The following is an 11,653-nucleotide window of genomic DNA, read 5'->3' as shown; positions in this document are numbered from 1 at the left end:
CTCTCTCTCTCTCTCTTTATATTGTCCTACTACTGGGTCATGTGTGATGCAGGGTAAAATTAAATTTAAAAAAAAAACATTATACTACATGTTAATTTGTGTTTGTAAATTAAATTAATAATTAGTAATTGGAAAATAAAATATTTATAAATAAATATAAATTATTAAAATAAAGTGAAAATGTATTAATAAATAAAACATAAATGTGAGAATTTATAAAAAATATGTTTAAATTCTTGTAATAAATAAAATTTAAAAGTAATTTTCACTTGGGCCTACTCAGGTGTTGAGATTGTATTATTGTTGAAACTTCAATGGATGCAAAACTAAAACCACTCGTTTCCTGAAACGAATAATTAACAACCATAAAAATGTATTTTACTAAATATTTTTAATTAATTGCTTAAAAACAATGTTTATATTTTGAATATAGAACTATTTTTTTCTTCTTTTTTTTTTTACTTTCTTAACACACTCGTTGACATTTAATTAAAAAAATAGAAAAAATTGACTTCAGTGTGTTGCATTATTCAAGATAATTTTATAATTGTCTAAATACTATATTGTAGCTAAGCAAATAGGGCGGCGGATTATGAAGATAAGTGGAGGATGGAAATTGAAGTGTGGTTGTTCTCTTTCATTCCGGTTTAAGTAAAAGATGTGTATACTTTAAAACTGTTTTGGTCTCATAGGATCTATTGGTAAGAAATCATGTGCGTTTCTTCTGAAAAAAGAATCATGTGAGAATATGCGTTGCTTGAGATGGTTGTTGATGTTTGTTGCTTTACAAAGTGTTGCTAACAAACTTCTTTCTACTTTTCTACAATATCCCTTCCAAATGTGGGCATTAAACAGACCGCAGGAGTGGCTTCAGACCCTGCAGAGCCAGAAAATTCAGCTAGTTGGGCGGGAAAAAACACTTTTGGGCCCGATATGTGTTTGTGACCTATGGTTGCTTCATTCCTTTTTTATTTTTGAGCCTGATATTCGACCCACATTAATGTGGATTGCAAGGCTATAATGGACCAGATCAACAAAAAATACAGATATAATTGAGACCTAATAATGAAACCCAAGCACGGTGAAAGGCCAATTTCATGGGCTTTTAACAGGTTTTTGCGTGCTTAATTTGCATTGGACCGTGATTGAATATAGCTAAAAATTTTGAGTTAAAATCTTACATTTCATCCAACAGGACTATTCCAATTCATTTTATCAGCTTTAGAGATAATATCCATACCACACTAATAAGCAAGTTCCTTCTAATTTTAAGCATAAGAATAACTAACTTTATCTCTAATTTTAATATAAGAATAAAGTGCTTTGTTTCTTACATGATAATCTACCAACAAATAACTAACATTTAACTCTAATTTTAATAAAATACAAACGGTTTATTATCTCATTAATGTCTCATTAACAATTCTAATATTACTTTAAATTTATCGTTATCCAGAAGAATCCTTTTCCCTGTTGGTTAATACAAACGAAACACGAGTGCAGAGTGCTCAATCGATAATTAAGAAGAAGAAAAAAAGGTAATGGTCCGAATGGATGACCAAAAATCTTGAAAGATCCTTGCATCAACATTCTCAGTTTATAATTAAGTCATTATTGATCACTCAAATGGTTAAACAACAATAATCGTCGTGAACGCACAGAATTAGAGGGGGAAAAGGGAAAGAGAATCGAACAAAGGAACAGAGAACACTATATTGTAATAATCACCCATTAATCTGAAATACTTACATCACTAACTAACTGAACCTATAATATCATATCATCCTCTATAAACAAAGAAAGGGGAAAAGCCTAAAAAGAAACAAAGGCTACACTACGTTTCACATTTTGAGCTTTACAACTCCCAAAAGGGTTAGCTATACTATACGTACGACATCAAAAAGGATTGTCTTAGGTTACCTCGAATGAGCTAAATTAAGGAATGCTCAAGCGAAAACAAAACCACAGGACAGGGCCATCAAACACACCGCCGCTTGTTCCTCTTCCCCCAGCATCTTCCACCTCTGTTTCTGTTTCTGTTTCTGTTTCTTCAACTCTCCCTTCCTCCAACATGCCCTTCTCTTCCGATACCTAATTCCACAAGCGTTGCATAGAGTCTGCATAAACCAAAAATAATTAAACAATTGAGCCCATATATGATTTAATGAAATAGAAATGGGTGCTGATTGGAATTGAACCTTGGGTCCAGCTGGTCCTCCTCTCCAGAGTGGGGTCTTGGTGGTTTTGCAATCAGCGCAACATTTCCTGTTCACATTCAATTCCTCAGAAGATGATGACCATTCCTTCAGATCCATCATTACCAATATTATATTCACTTGATCAATCTGCAACACCAATCACAGAAATACTACTATTAGCTACCGTACTATTACTAGAACAAATTAATTTACAAAGCCCCTCACTCGCATGCACCAAAATAAGAAATTGGAGCAACAACAACCGACTATGTGAATGTACCCCAAAAACCCTAGTACTACCCTACGCAATGACCGAAATGCCCATTCTCGTTTCGTAAAATGCAGTGGCAACCCTGCCACGTGTCCGTGTGACGTGTCTGCTTCCCCTACTCACACTGCCACAGGCGAAAATGGAAATTTCAAGACCCTTGTATGTGCTTGCTAGGAATAATACTTTAAAAAATTAGCTTAATAGAAGGATATCCATTGCAACACCTAATTTATGTATGTATAACCATATCTTAGAGATGAGATTTCGTTAATCATGAAAGCTTGAGGATGTTTGCGATTATTATGTATGGTATGATTAATCATAAAAGGATCTTATCAGTTGCTATACATTATCATTTTCTTTGCTACTATTGCCATTTGTCCTTATCTACTCCACTTCGGCTGAGTAACGGAGACCGAATTGAAATGAAAAATAATCGAACGTTGGGATAAATGCGTCAAGTGGTGCGATGGCGCCCTAACGTAACAGTGCTGCTGAAGCCGCTAGACATAGTGGCTCTCATTACCTATGAAGCACCAACATCGACACGGACACCGGATACGACACGGACACAGACACGTGGACACCTATAATGTCCAAAATATAAAACGTAGTACGGGTGTCGTGTCAGTGTCGGACACTGACACGGACGCATGTCGGACACCGGACACGGCAAGGGGCTGAAGTGTCCGTGCTTCATAGCTCATTACACGATAAATAGATTAAAAAGTTAAGAAAACATGATAACCAATGTCTTTGAGTATCGCTTAAGAAATTAAAAAATATATATATTTTTTTTAAAATATGCAAAATTGTATTATTTATGATTTTTTTATAATTTTTCTAATTTCTTAACCAATATCTTAAAATCTTAAAAGCACACTATTGATCATCAAGATCCAACCAAAAGTTATTTAAAGAGGAAGTAGATCTCTGTGTTAGTTCCTAACCGGCTTTGCCTATTACTAAAACAAAGGTTTATGGTTAAAACATACATATGCACGAATCATTATACTAGTTTGTTTCAACATAGTAATAATTAGGTGTGTTAAGATATATATAATCAACTTGAAATGAATAAATTACTACAAGTCTATTTATTTTTAATTTGCTAATTATATAACAAAATAGCTAATTATAATAGAAAAAAAAGAGAATATGTAGACGTTAAAACTCATTTTGTTAATTACATGTTTAAAATTTATTTTGATTTTAAAGAAACAAACAGTATTTAAAAAATATGAATTTCAAAATCAATTTTAATAAAAAAAATTCTACAAAATAACATTCATTTAAATTAATTTTATCAACACCTTGCGATTTTAGCTATTTATGGAGGACGAGCCCTGGTGCAGCGGTAAAGTTGTGCCTTGGTGACTTGTTGGTCATGGGTTCGAATCCGGAAACAGCCTCTTTGCATATGCAAGGGTAAGGCTGCGTACAATATTCTTCCCCCATACATTCACAAAGAGCCTCTGGACAATGGAGTACGAAATTTTATGAAAGGAATTAGTATATTGCGAGGGTACGATATCTCCTGCCCAGTGATTGATATTTGGTAGTAAAAATTCTGTCATTAGCTCAATCAATCAACAGTCAACACAGCAAGATACGGGTCCAGAACGATTTTGCCTACGCCGGTGCTAAACCTAAGGCAAGGGGTTGACTAGATACATTTAATAAAGGACATCAAAATTCTCAAGTACAAACAGTAACGGTTATTGCATATTTGCATGTATAAAATTAATTTGCACAACTTAAGCAATTGAATTGAATTTAAAAAGATTCCAATAGTCCAATAATTCAAATATATTGAAATTAGCTTTACATAATTAAATTTTAAGAGAACGGTAAATAATTTAAAAATTATTCAAACAAAACATTAAACAGAATCGGAATACCAAAACCCATACACCTGATTAATTAATCAAAGCAAAATTAAAAGGGGTCGGGGAGCAGGGGGAGTAGATCAGCGCTCTTTCCGATTACTCAAGTAAGTTTTAATAAACTCTTAAAATCTAAACATTAACTAAACAGATTTGAAGGCACAGATTTCCTACAACCAAATGGCTTACATAAACCATTTCTCAATCGAATTAGCACAATTTTACAAGAAGGTAATTCATCTTTATTTTTCAACTTTGTTATGGTCAATTCTCTAATTAGAGAGATTTCAGAAGTGATAGACACAAACAAACTACTAAGGAAAATGTTTAATAATCACCTTATGTGTTATACAACACCTAGAGAGAGAAAAAAATATAGGTATGATAAAATTTATGATATGATAAAAAAAGAGATAGAAAAAAATAAAAAAATGTTGGTGAGATATTTAAAATGAAAAATAATTTATGTATCATTACTTTACTAATACTAACAAACCAGATTCTACATGTTTTGTTCTACAAGCATAAATACACAAAGGAATACCAGATGTTAGAAATTGAATCTTACAGTTTTTCTTGACAGCAAAAAAAGTTTGACTATCCTTTTATAAGTTCCATACGCAACATTAAAACACTCGAAGCCGAAGGCCACAAGAAGCAACGTTCAATGAAAATGTAAATAACGGAAACCTGACAATAATAATTGAGCGCATATGATAAAATGCATGAAAGAGATAACAAAGTGGAAGAGAAAATCCCACAGTGCAACAAAATACAATGCCCGAGAACAAAAGACATAGTTGCATACTATCTTCTGTGTAAGACTTCTTCCCAGACCAGATTAGTAAAACATTACACTACGAACCTGACCTCACCTGAAGAACATAATGAATAGAACTTCACGGTAAACTTCAAAAAACTTACAAAGGAAGGGTAAAAGAAAAATTCCACCTTGTAACTATTAATATGAAGCAAAGATAGTAGCATTTGGTATTTCGCCCAAAACATCCAGAATCACAAATGGTACTTCCTGATTCCAATCTATGACAGAAAAAATCACAAAACTCAACAACAATTTTATAAAAGCCAAATCACTCGGAATGATCACTTGGCAGAAAGCAAACTCTAGTATATATAAATATAACTCTTTATGTGGCCAAGAAAATCAAGCCACAACCCATCTGTCCCCGTGATGTACGTAAAACCAGCCATTTCAAAAACCCAAGCCGGTCCAGCCACCCTCTATTTACCAAGGCTGGACCTTGTAGGACCCAAGGACATTGACTTGACCCCCAACTGTTGGACTGTCAAACTGGAGGACTTTAGTCACTTTACTGATAGACCAGCCAAAGCTCCTGCAGTTAACAAAATTCAAAATAATGTCCACACGATAAAGGAAAGCACAGAATACAAACTGCCAAACATTGCTATTTCAAATAAAAAAATTGCAGAGAAAATGTAACAAAGCCAAATAAAACATGTTATCTTAGTAAAGCATGGATACCTTCTAATTGAAGTTGAATCCACCAGAAGGCACAGCAGGAGGTTGAGCGCCACCAAAGTTGAACCCTGATTGAGAAGCATCCCCTGGCGGCATAGTCTCATCGTCTTCCTCCATCCAGTATGTCTCAAGAATTTTCACTGCCTTTTCATAAATCTCAGTGTTATCATGACTCTGGAGGTTCTCGATTTTCTCCAACCCCTCAGCATCATCAATCATTTGAGCATATAGATTCACACCATCAGTATTGCTAACATTTTTCTCAGCTTCACCTACCTTCAAGATGTTTTCAAGCCCTTCCAAACAAACTGTCACAATCCTAGGATCAGGACATATGAGAAGATCACACAAGGGCTTAATACACCCTTGACTTACCAGGAACCTGTCAACCAAGGAAAAAGATTCAAAACCTCTTCAAAGAACACAAACTATAACCCCAATAAAATCTCAAGGAAACATTCTAAGCACAAGGATCTCTCCATACTTGATTTGTTCATGAGATCCACCCGAAGTAGCATTTGAGATTGCCCAAGCAGCCTCTTTCTTGATATCAAACTCAGCATTTTGAAGCAAATGGACTAAAGGAGCAATTATACTAGCCTCAATTACATCCTGTAGATTGTCAGAAATTAAAGAGAAATATAATTTAAGATTTTAAGTTCAAACACAAAGATAACACATCAAAATTTAACTACATCTGATGGACAAATACAACACAATGAAGACCCCTAAAATAATCTATACCTGAATCTGCTTTTTGTTCCCAGCTGTGATGTTTGATATGGTCCAGCATGCTTCCTTCTTTATGCTTTTTTTATAATTATTAGTCAAGAGATTCAGAAGACGTGAAAGAGCTTGATGGTTGATGATAACCTAAGCAAGAAAGTACAACAACAACACAAACAAACAAAAATTCCGTGAGTGTGCATGCATGTCTATACACTTTTAGCTAGTCCAAGCAGAAACATACATATATTCCGCACAATGATAGAGTCTCTGAAGAAAAATAAGCAAAGGAATTGACTATATTGTACTCAAGAAAAAAAAAATCCATTTTCTGCATGGTTAACTAGCCAAGTCAGTCTGAAAAAAGGTTCTGGCCTGATCTTTGGCTGTAGCAATAGTATTTCACTTTGGCACTGAGCATATTAAAAGGAATCAAAGAAAATATTACTAGTCTTGAAAGGACCTAGGACTTATTAACATGTAATAATTTCATAAGGCACTAAACACCTACGACTTTGACAGAAAAGTTAACAATGCCATTTTAGTAACATATACTGCTGCTGGTAAGTGTTAGATGAAGGGAAATTATGTCTTTATTAGAAGGTGGGACAGGTAAAGCTGCCAGGCATAAGGAGGAAACGGTAGAGGGAGTGGAAGAGTGTAACAGAATGTGCACAAAGAAGCAAGGTATTGGACAAGAGAAATGTGCAGTGAAGGGAGACAAAAAAAAACATGGGTAGGGATGGGGTGGTGGGAAATAGTAGAGGCAGAAAAGGATGTGTGAATTGGAGGGAGGTTTAATCTGGGGATTGATATATCTTCATTTATTCTATTATGCTATTTCTTTGTTTTTCAGCAGTATTTTTCTCCTTTGTGAATGAAATTTCCTCCGTGAGTTCATTTCTGTTTCATGATTAATACCAGTTTGTCAGGAGTTAGGAAGTTAGCTAGGACAACTATTGTAGCTAGTTAGTTGGAAGGGATTTGTGAGGCAAATAAATAGGAGGACACAAGGGAAGAGGCATTCATCTTGTATGATTTGAGAGTTGGGTTTTGCTCTTTCTGAAATGACAAATCCTTTGCGAGGGGGAACCCTTGGAGGAGAGAGATCTCATATTTTCTATTCTTTCCATTTAATTCAATAAAATCTTGCGTTTCTTATATCTATTTTGGTTCCTATCACTATTACGATATCCGTTAACACAGATTAGCTAGAGACATATAGTAACCTGTATATTAAGAATCTAAAAAACAAGCCCTGAGAAACTCGTGAACTTAATACCTCTGTCTGCAAATCATCTCCAGTAACAATATTTCCAACGGTACGAAGAGCAGGAATAAGCACTGAAGGGGAAGGGTGCCTGAAGAAGAGTAGAATAATATTTAGAATTTGACAATACGTATATTTCTGCACATCCATATTTGCATTCATAGTACTCACAATAGAAGCTCAACAAGCCGGCTACAAACACCAGCTTCAATTACACCTTGAATTTTGTCATTTGTACCGTCAGAAAGATATGAAAGTGCCCAACAAGCGTCAGTCAATACTTCTTCATCAGTTGACTGGATAAGACTGGCAAGAGCAGGAAGTGCAGGCTTTACCTGTAAAAAAGAAGGATAAAAATCAATCAATCCTCAGTCAAAACAGAGCCAGCAAATAAAAACTGGGAAAAACAACTTGCATTAGCTTCACATATCAGCATGAGATACGTATCTAATACCGCTATTCTTGAATACTTTACCAATACATATCTATGAAGTATTCAAGATTTAAAAAAGTTAAGAAAATTTGATGTTGCCAGAGATGAGAAATAGAAATCTGAATAAGATAGAAACATTATCTTTTGATGAACCACACATGGAAGTTATCCTTATGAATGATGCTCAAGGAGGGAATGATATTAATGCTACTCCTGTTTGTAGGAAATAACCAGTGATTTATGATGACAATCATTCATAATTTCTATTTTGTAATGTACAAGAAGCACACTCTTAGTTTCAACTTGCAAAGCAATTATATTTATTATGTTGGCTTAAATAACCTTTAGTCCCTATAATATATAGGACTATTTTCACTTTGATCTTAAAAAAAAAAAAAAATCTATTTGCATCCCTATTAATTTTTCTTTAGTCCTTAACATCAAGAGTTTACTGGGGTTGAGTGATAGTGTGGTTAACTGAAATAGGATAACAAAGACTAAAATGAAAATCTTCCAATATAAGAGGGACCTATATAAAAAAAATCTACAACATTATAGGGACTGAAACTATAAGGTGAAGGACTCAAAAAAATAATAATAGGGACATGAACAGGAAAAAAATTAAGGAGAGCAAAATGAAAAAAAGGCTTGTTATGAATTTCTTGTACATATAATATCCTACACATGTCACATAGCACATCCAATATATGTTAAGAATAACCTTATCATATACATATCCAATACACATACCGCATATGTGCATCATAGAAAACCAATGATAGAGTCAATAATTAGTTCTACAAGTTTTCTATTCAGTGTAGTGTGATTTACAAGAGTGAAGTGTGCCTATTACTTGTTGAATATTATGGCCATTATGAGCAAATGATAAAATCATAAAATTTAATCAACTATAATTGCCACAGGAAAAAAAAATGACAACACACTACAATTTCCTAATATTTCTATATAAACACAAGAAATATTTTATTCTATATCAAAATGAAGAATAAAAAGACGAAGGAAGGTGCCAAAACTTCAATATTTAGACCATGCAATGCATAACAGATAACTTCATACCTGATCAAAAGCAGGCTGTGGTTTCCCCCTGCAGAAATTCGATAGTGTCCAGGTAGCATTTCTTAGCATAGAAAGCTTGGCATGCTCATTCAATTGTGCCAGTAGAGGAAGCAAAGCTCCATCACCGAGAACAAGATCACGGCATCTGGGTGAATCTCCGGCAACATTTCCTAATGCCCAAACAGCCTGATTGTCCCCAAAACACAGAAAAAATGTTAATCTTTAAATGAAATATAACTGCAACTGCTAGGTACTGTCATCCTTCTTATGCATAGTGTCAACTAAAACTTTAAAAATAACAACACTTGAAGCAGGCACTAAATTCACCCCACTTGCACAAACATACAAACATCATATCATTATACCAGCAAATAGCATATCATCCAACACCAAAATCAACATAAACAAACACATTTTCTGGTTAAACAACATAAAAAGTAATCTGTTCTCATTTTAAGAATGTGTATAATTTTTATTGATAAACAAATATATGATAAGGTACACGAAATGTACCTGTTCACGGACATCATCATTGGGTGAACCAAGGAGCTTTACAAAAATTGGGACAGCACCATGATCAATTACCACCTTGGTGTTTTCAGAAGTTCCAGAAGCTATATTTGTCAAAGCCCAAGCTGCCTCAAACTACAACAAACATTAAACAAAGTCAAGGAAATAAATAAGCAAAGATAAATATATCGATTAAATAAAGTAAACAAGGCAGATAACAAACCTGCAGCTGTGGAAAATCTTCCCTCATCAAGAACTCAACAAAGCGTGGAACTACACCAGCTTGAATAACCTCCTCGATAGGTGGGCTACGTTCTGGTAGGAGATAAACGGAATTCATCAAACATCGTTTCACATTCAGAACCATAAATTAAAAAATAACGAAAAACGCCATAGACAAAATATCTAACCAATCGAAAGCAACTTCCGAAACTGAGTTGTGGCCTCAAACTGCATGTTATTGTCATCGGTGAAAACACCAGTAACCATGGCTGGAAGGTGTTCCAACTGCAGCAAGGTAGAAAATAAACTACGGTTTCAATAAGCTTTAACCTATTTCCAATTCTCGCAAATCCAACATAATAACAATCAAACTTTATAGGTGAGTACACAAGTACAGAGCAAGATAAAGAGAACATGATTTATCACACATTTCGTCACCAACGACTATAATCCTTTCAACATAAACTCAAAAACCAGATAGGTCCTATAACCTAATCAGTTGTCTAAGTTGGCGCAGTGAGATGAAGATTTTTATTATTAGAAATTGAATTTAGACAAGGTATTTAAAAAAAAAAATAGTGAAAGAAAACAGTTACTGAAAGATGATAGGAATTGACCTTCTTCTCAATTACAGTAGAGTGAAGTGACGAAGGAATCTGCTGGGATTGGAGACCCTCGCGTCTCTTCTTCAGCAAACTCTCTTCCCTACGGTTCTTTCGGATCTCCACCATGGTATCCTCTCGGCGCCGGCGACCTTCATCGGCGTCCACGGCGACCTTGTAGCGGTTCCGCCGAACCTCGGTCCTGGCGTTGGCGGAAGGTCGATACGACATCGTGTTGGATTTGGATTTGGATTCGGGTTTGAGATGGCAACGGAGTGAATGAAAGTGAAGAGGGTTTGGGGGTTGTATTGTTTGGGAGTTTGAAAAGTGAGGGTTTATTGAATTGGGGACAGAAGCAGAAGTGGACCCGGATCGGCGTGCATTTGCGGAAATGCCACTGGTTTTTTTGAATTTAAAGGCTGAGGGAAAAAGTTGCTTTTATTTAATTCGAGGAAATCTTTCGTACGGCTACCAACAATATTCTTCTTCTCTGCATTGGGCCTGGCCCCCACTCCACTACTTGGACTGTTCAATTATGGCCCACAAAGAAACCAATGTTTATTGCTGCCTTCAGCTTTTTCTACTCCTCGGGTAAGCACTTTAGCACTCAATTTAATTGGATTTCTTTTTCTAGTAAAAAAACACTGGATATAAAAAAGTTGTTTATCAGTAGTAGTTTGGAATAATTTTTGTTATTGACAAATACTTTATCGAATATAATTGTCTACTTAGTTTCTTATGAAGAGTCGCGTTAGTTAGCCTCACTACTAAAAAAAATACTCCTATATATGATGGCATTGTCACATGTGAGAGAGTTCATATTGAGCGGTTATTGTCAATGTGATTGCTTTCCTTTTGGCATGTGTCATTACATCTAATCAAATCAGAAAACATTCGAAAAAAAAAACATTATATAAAATTTGGAAAATAGGACTCTCAACCTTCTCACTTTCTTAA

At 34.8% G+C, this 11,653-nt stretch overlaps 2 protein-coding genes across 2 annotated transcripts; both read right to left on the bottom strand.

The window, feature by feature from the left end:
* Positions 1 to 1,715: 1,715 nt before the first annotated feature.
* LOC100806819 (GATA transcription factor 17) lies at positions 1,716 to 2,503 on the bottom strand. Its single transcript, XM_003554576.5, has 2 exons — positions 2,199 to 2,503; positions 1,716 to 2,117 (listed from the first exon to the last, which is right to left on the bottom strand). Exons 1-2 carry the CDS (start codon positions 2,316 to 2,318, stop codon positions 1,947 to 1,949), a joined length of 291 nt encoding a protein of 96 aa, XP_003554624.1. The 5' UTR covers positions 2,319 to 2,503; the 3' UTR covers positions 1,716 to 1,946.
* A 2,786-nt stretch (positions 2,504 to 5,289) lies between these two features.
* Positions 5,290 to 11,100, bottom strand: LOC100806288 (importin subunit alpha-2). Its single transcript, XM_003554575.4, has 11 exons — positions 10,712 to 11,100; positions 10,283 to 10,379; positions 10,096 to 10,187; positions 9,876 to 10,007; positions 9,363 to 9,548; positions 8,024 to 8,187; positions 7,865 to 7,943; positions 6,601 to 6,729; positions 6,341 to 6,468; positions 5,860 to 6,238; positions 5,290 to 5,710 (listed from the first exon to the last, which is right to left on the bottom strand). The coding sequence occupies exons 1-10, from the start codon at positions 10,925 to 10,927 to the stop codon at positions 5,863 to 5,865; spliced, it is 1,599 nt and encodes a 532-aa protein (XP_003554623.1). The 5' UTR covers positions 10,928 to 11,100; the 3' UTR covers positions 5,290 to 5,710; positions 5,860 to 5,862.
* Between the last annotated feature and the right edge of the window lie 553 nt (positions 11,101 to 11,653).

The sequence above is a fragment of the Glycine max genome, chromosome 19 (assembly GCF_000004515.6).
Source record: "Glycine max cultivar Williams 82 chromosome 19, Glycine_max_v4.0, whole genome shotgun sequence".
Classification (NCBI taxonomy): Eukaryota; Viridiplantae; Streptophyta; class Magnoliopsida; order Fabales; family Fabaceae; genus Glycine; species Glycine max.
This window is presented reverse-complemented; position numbering and strand designations above follow the sequence as displayed.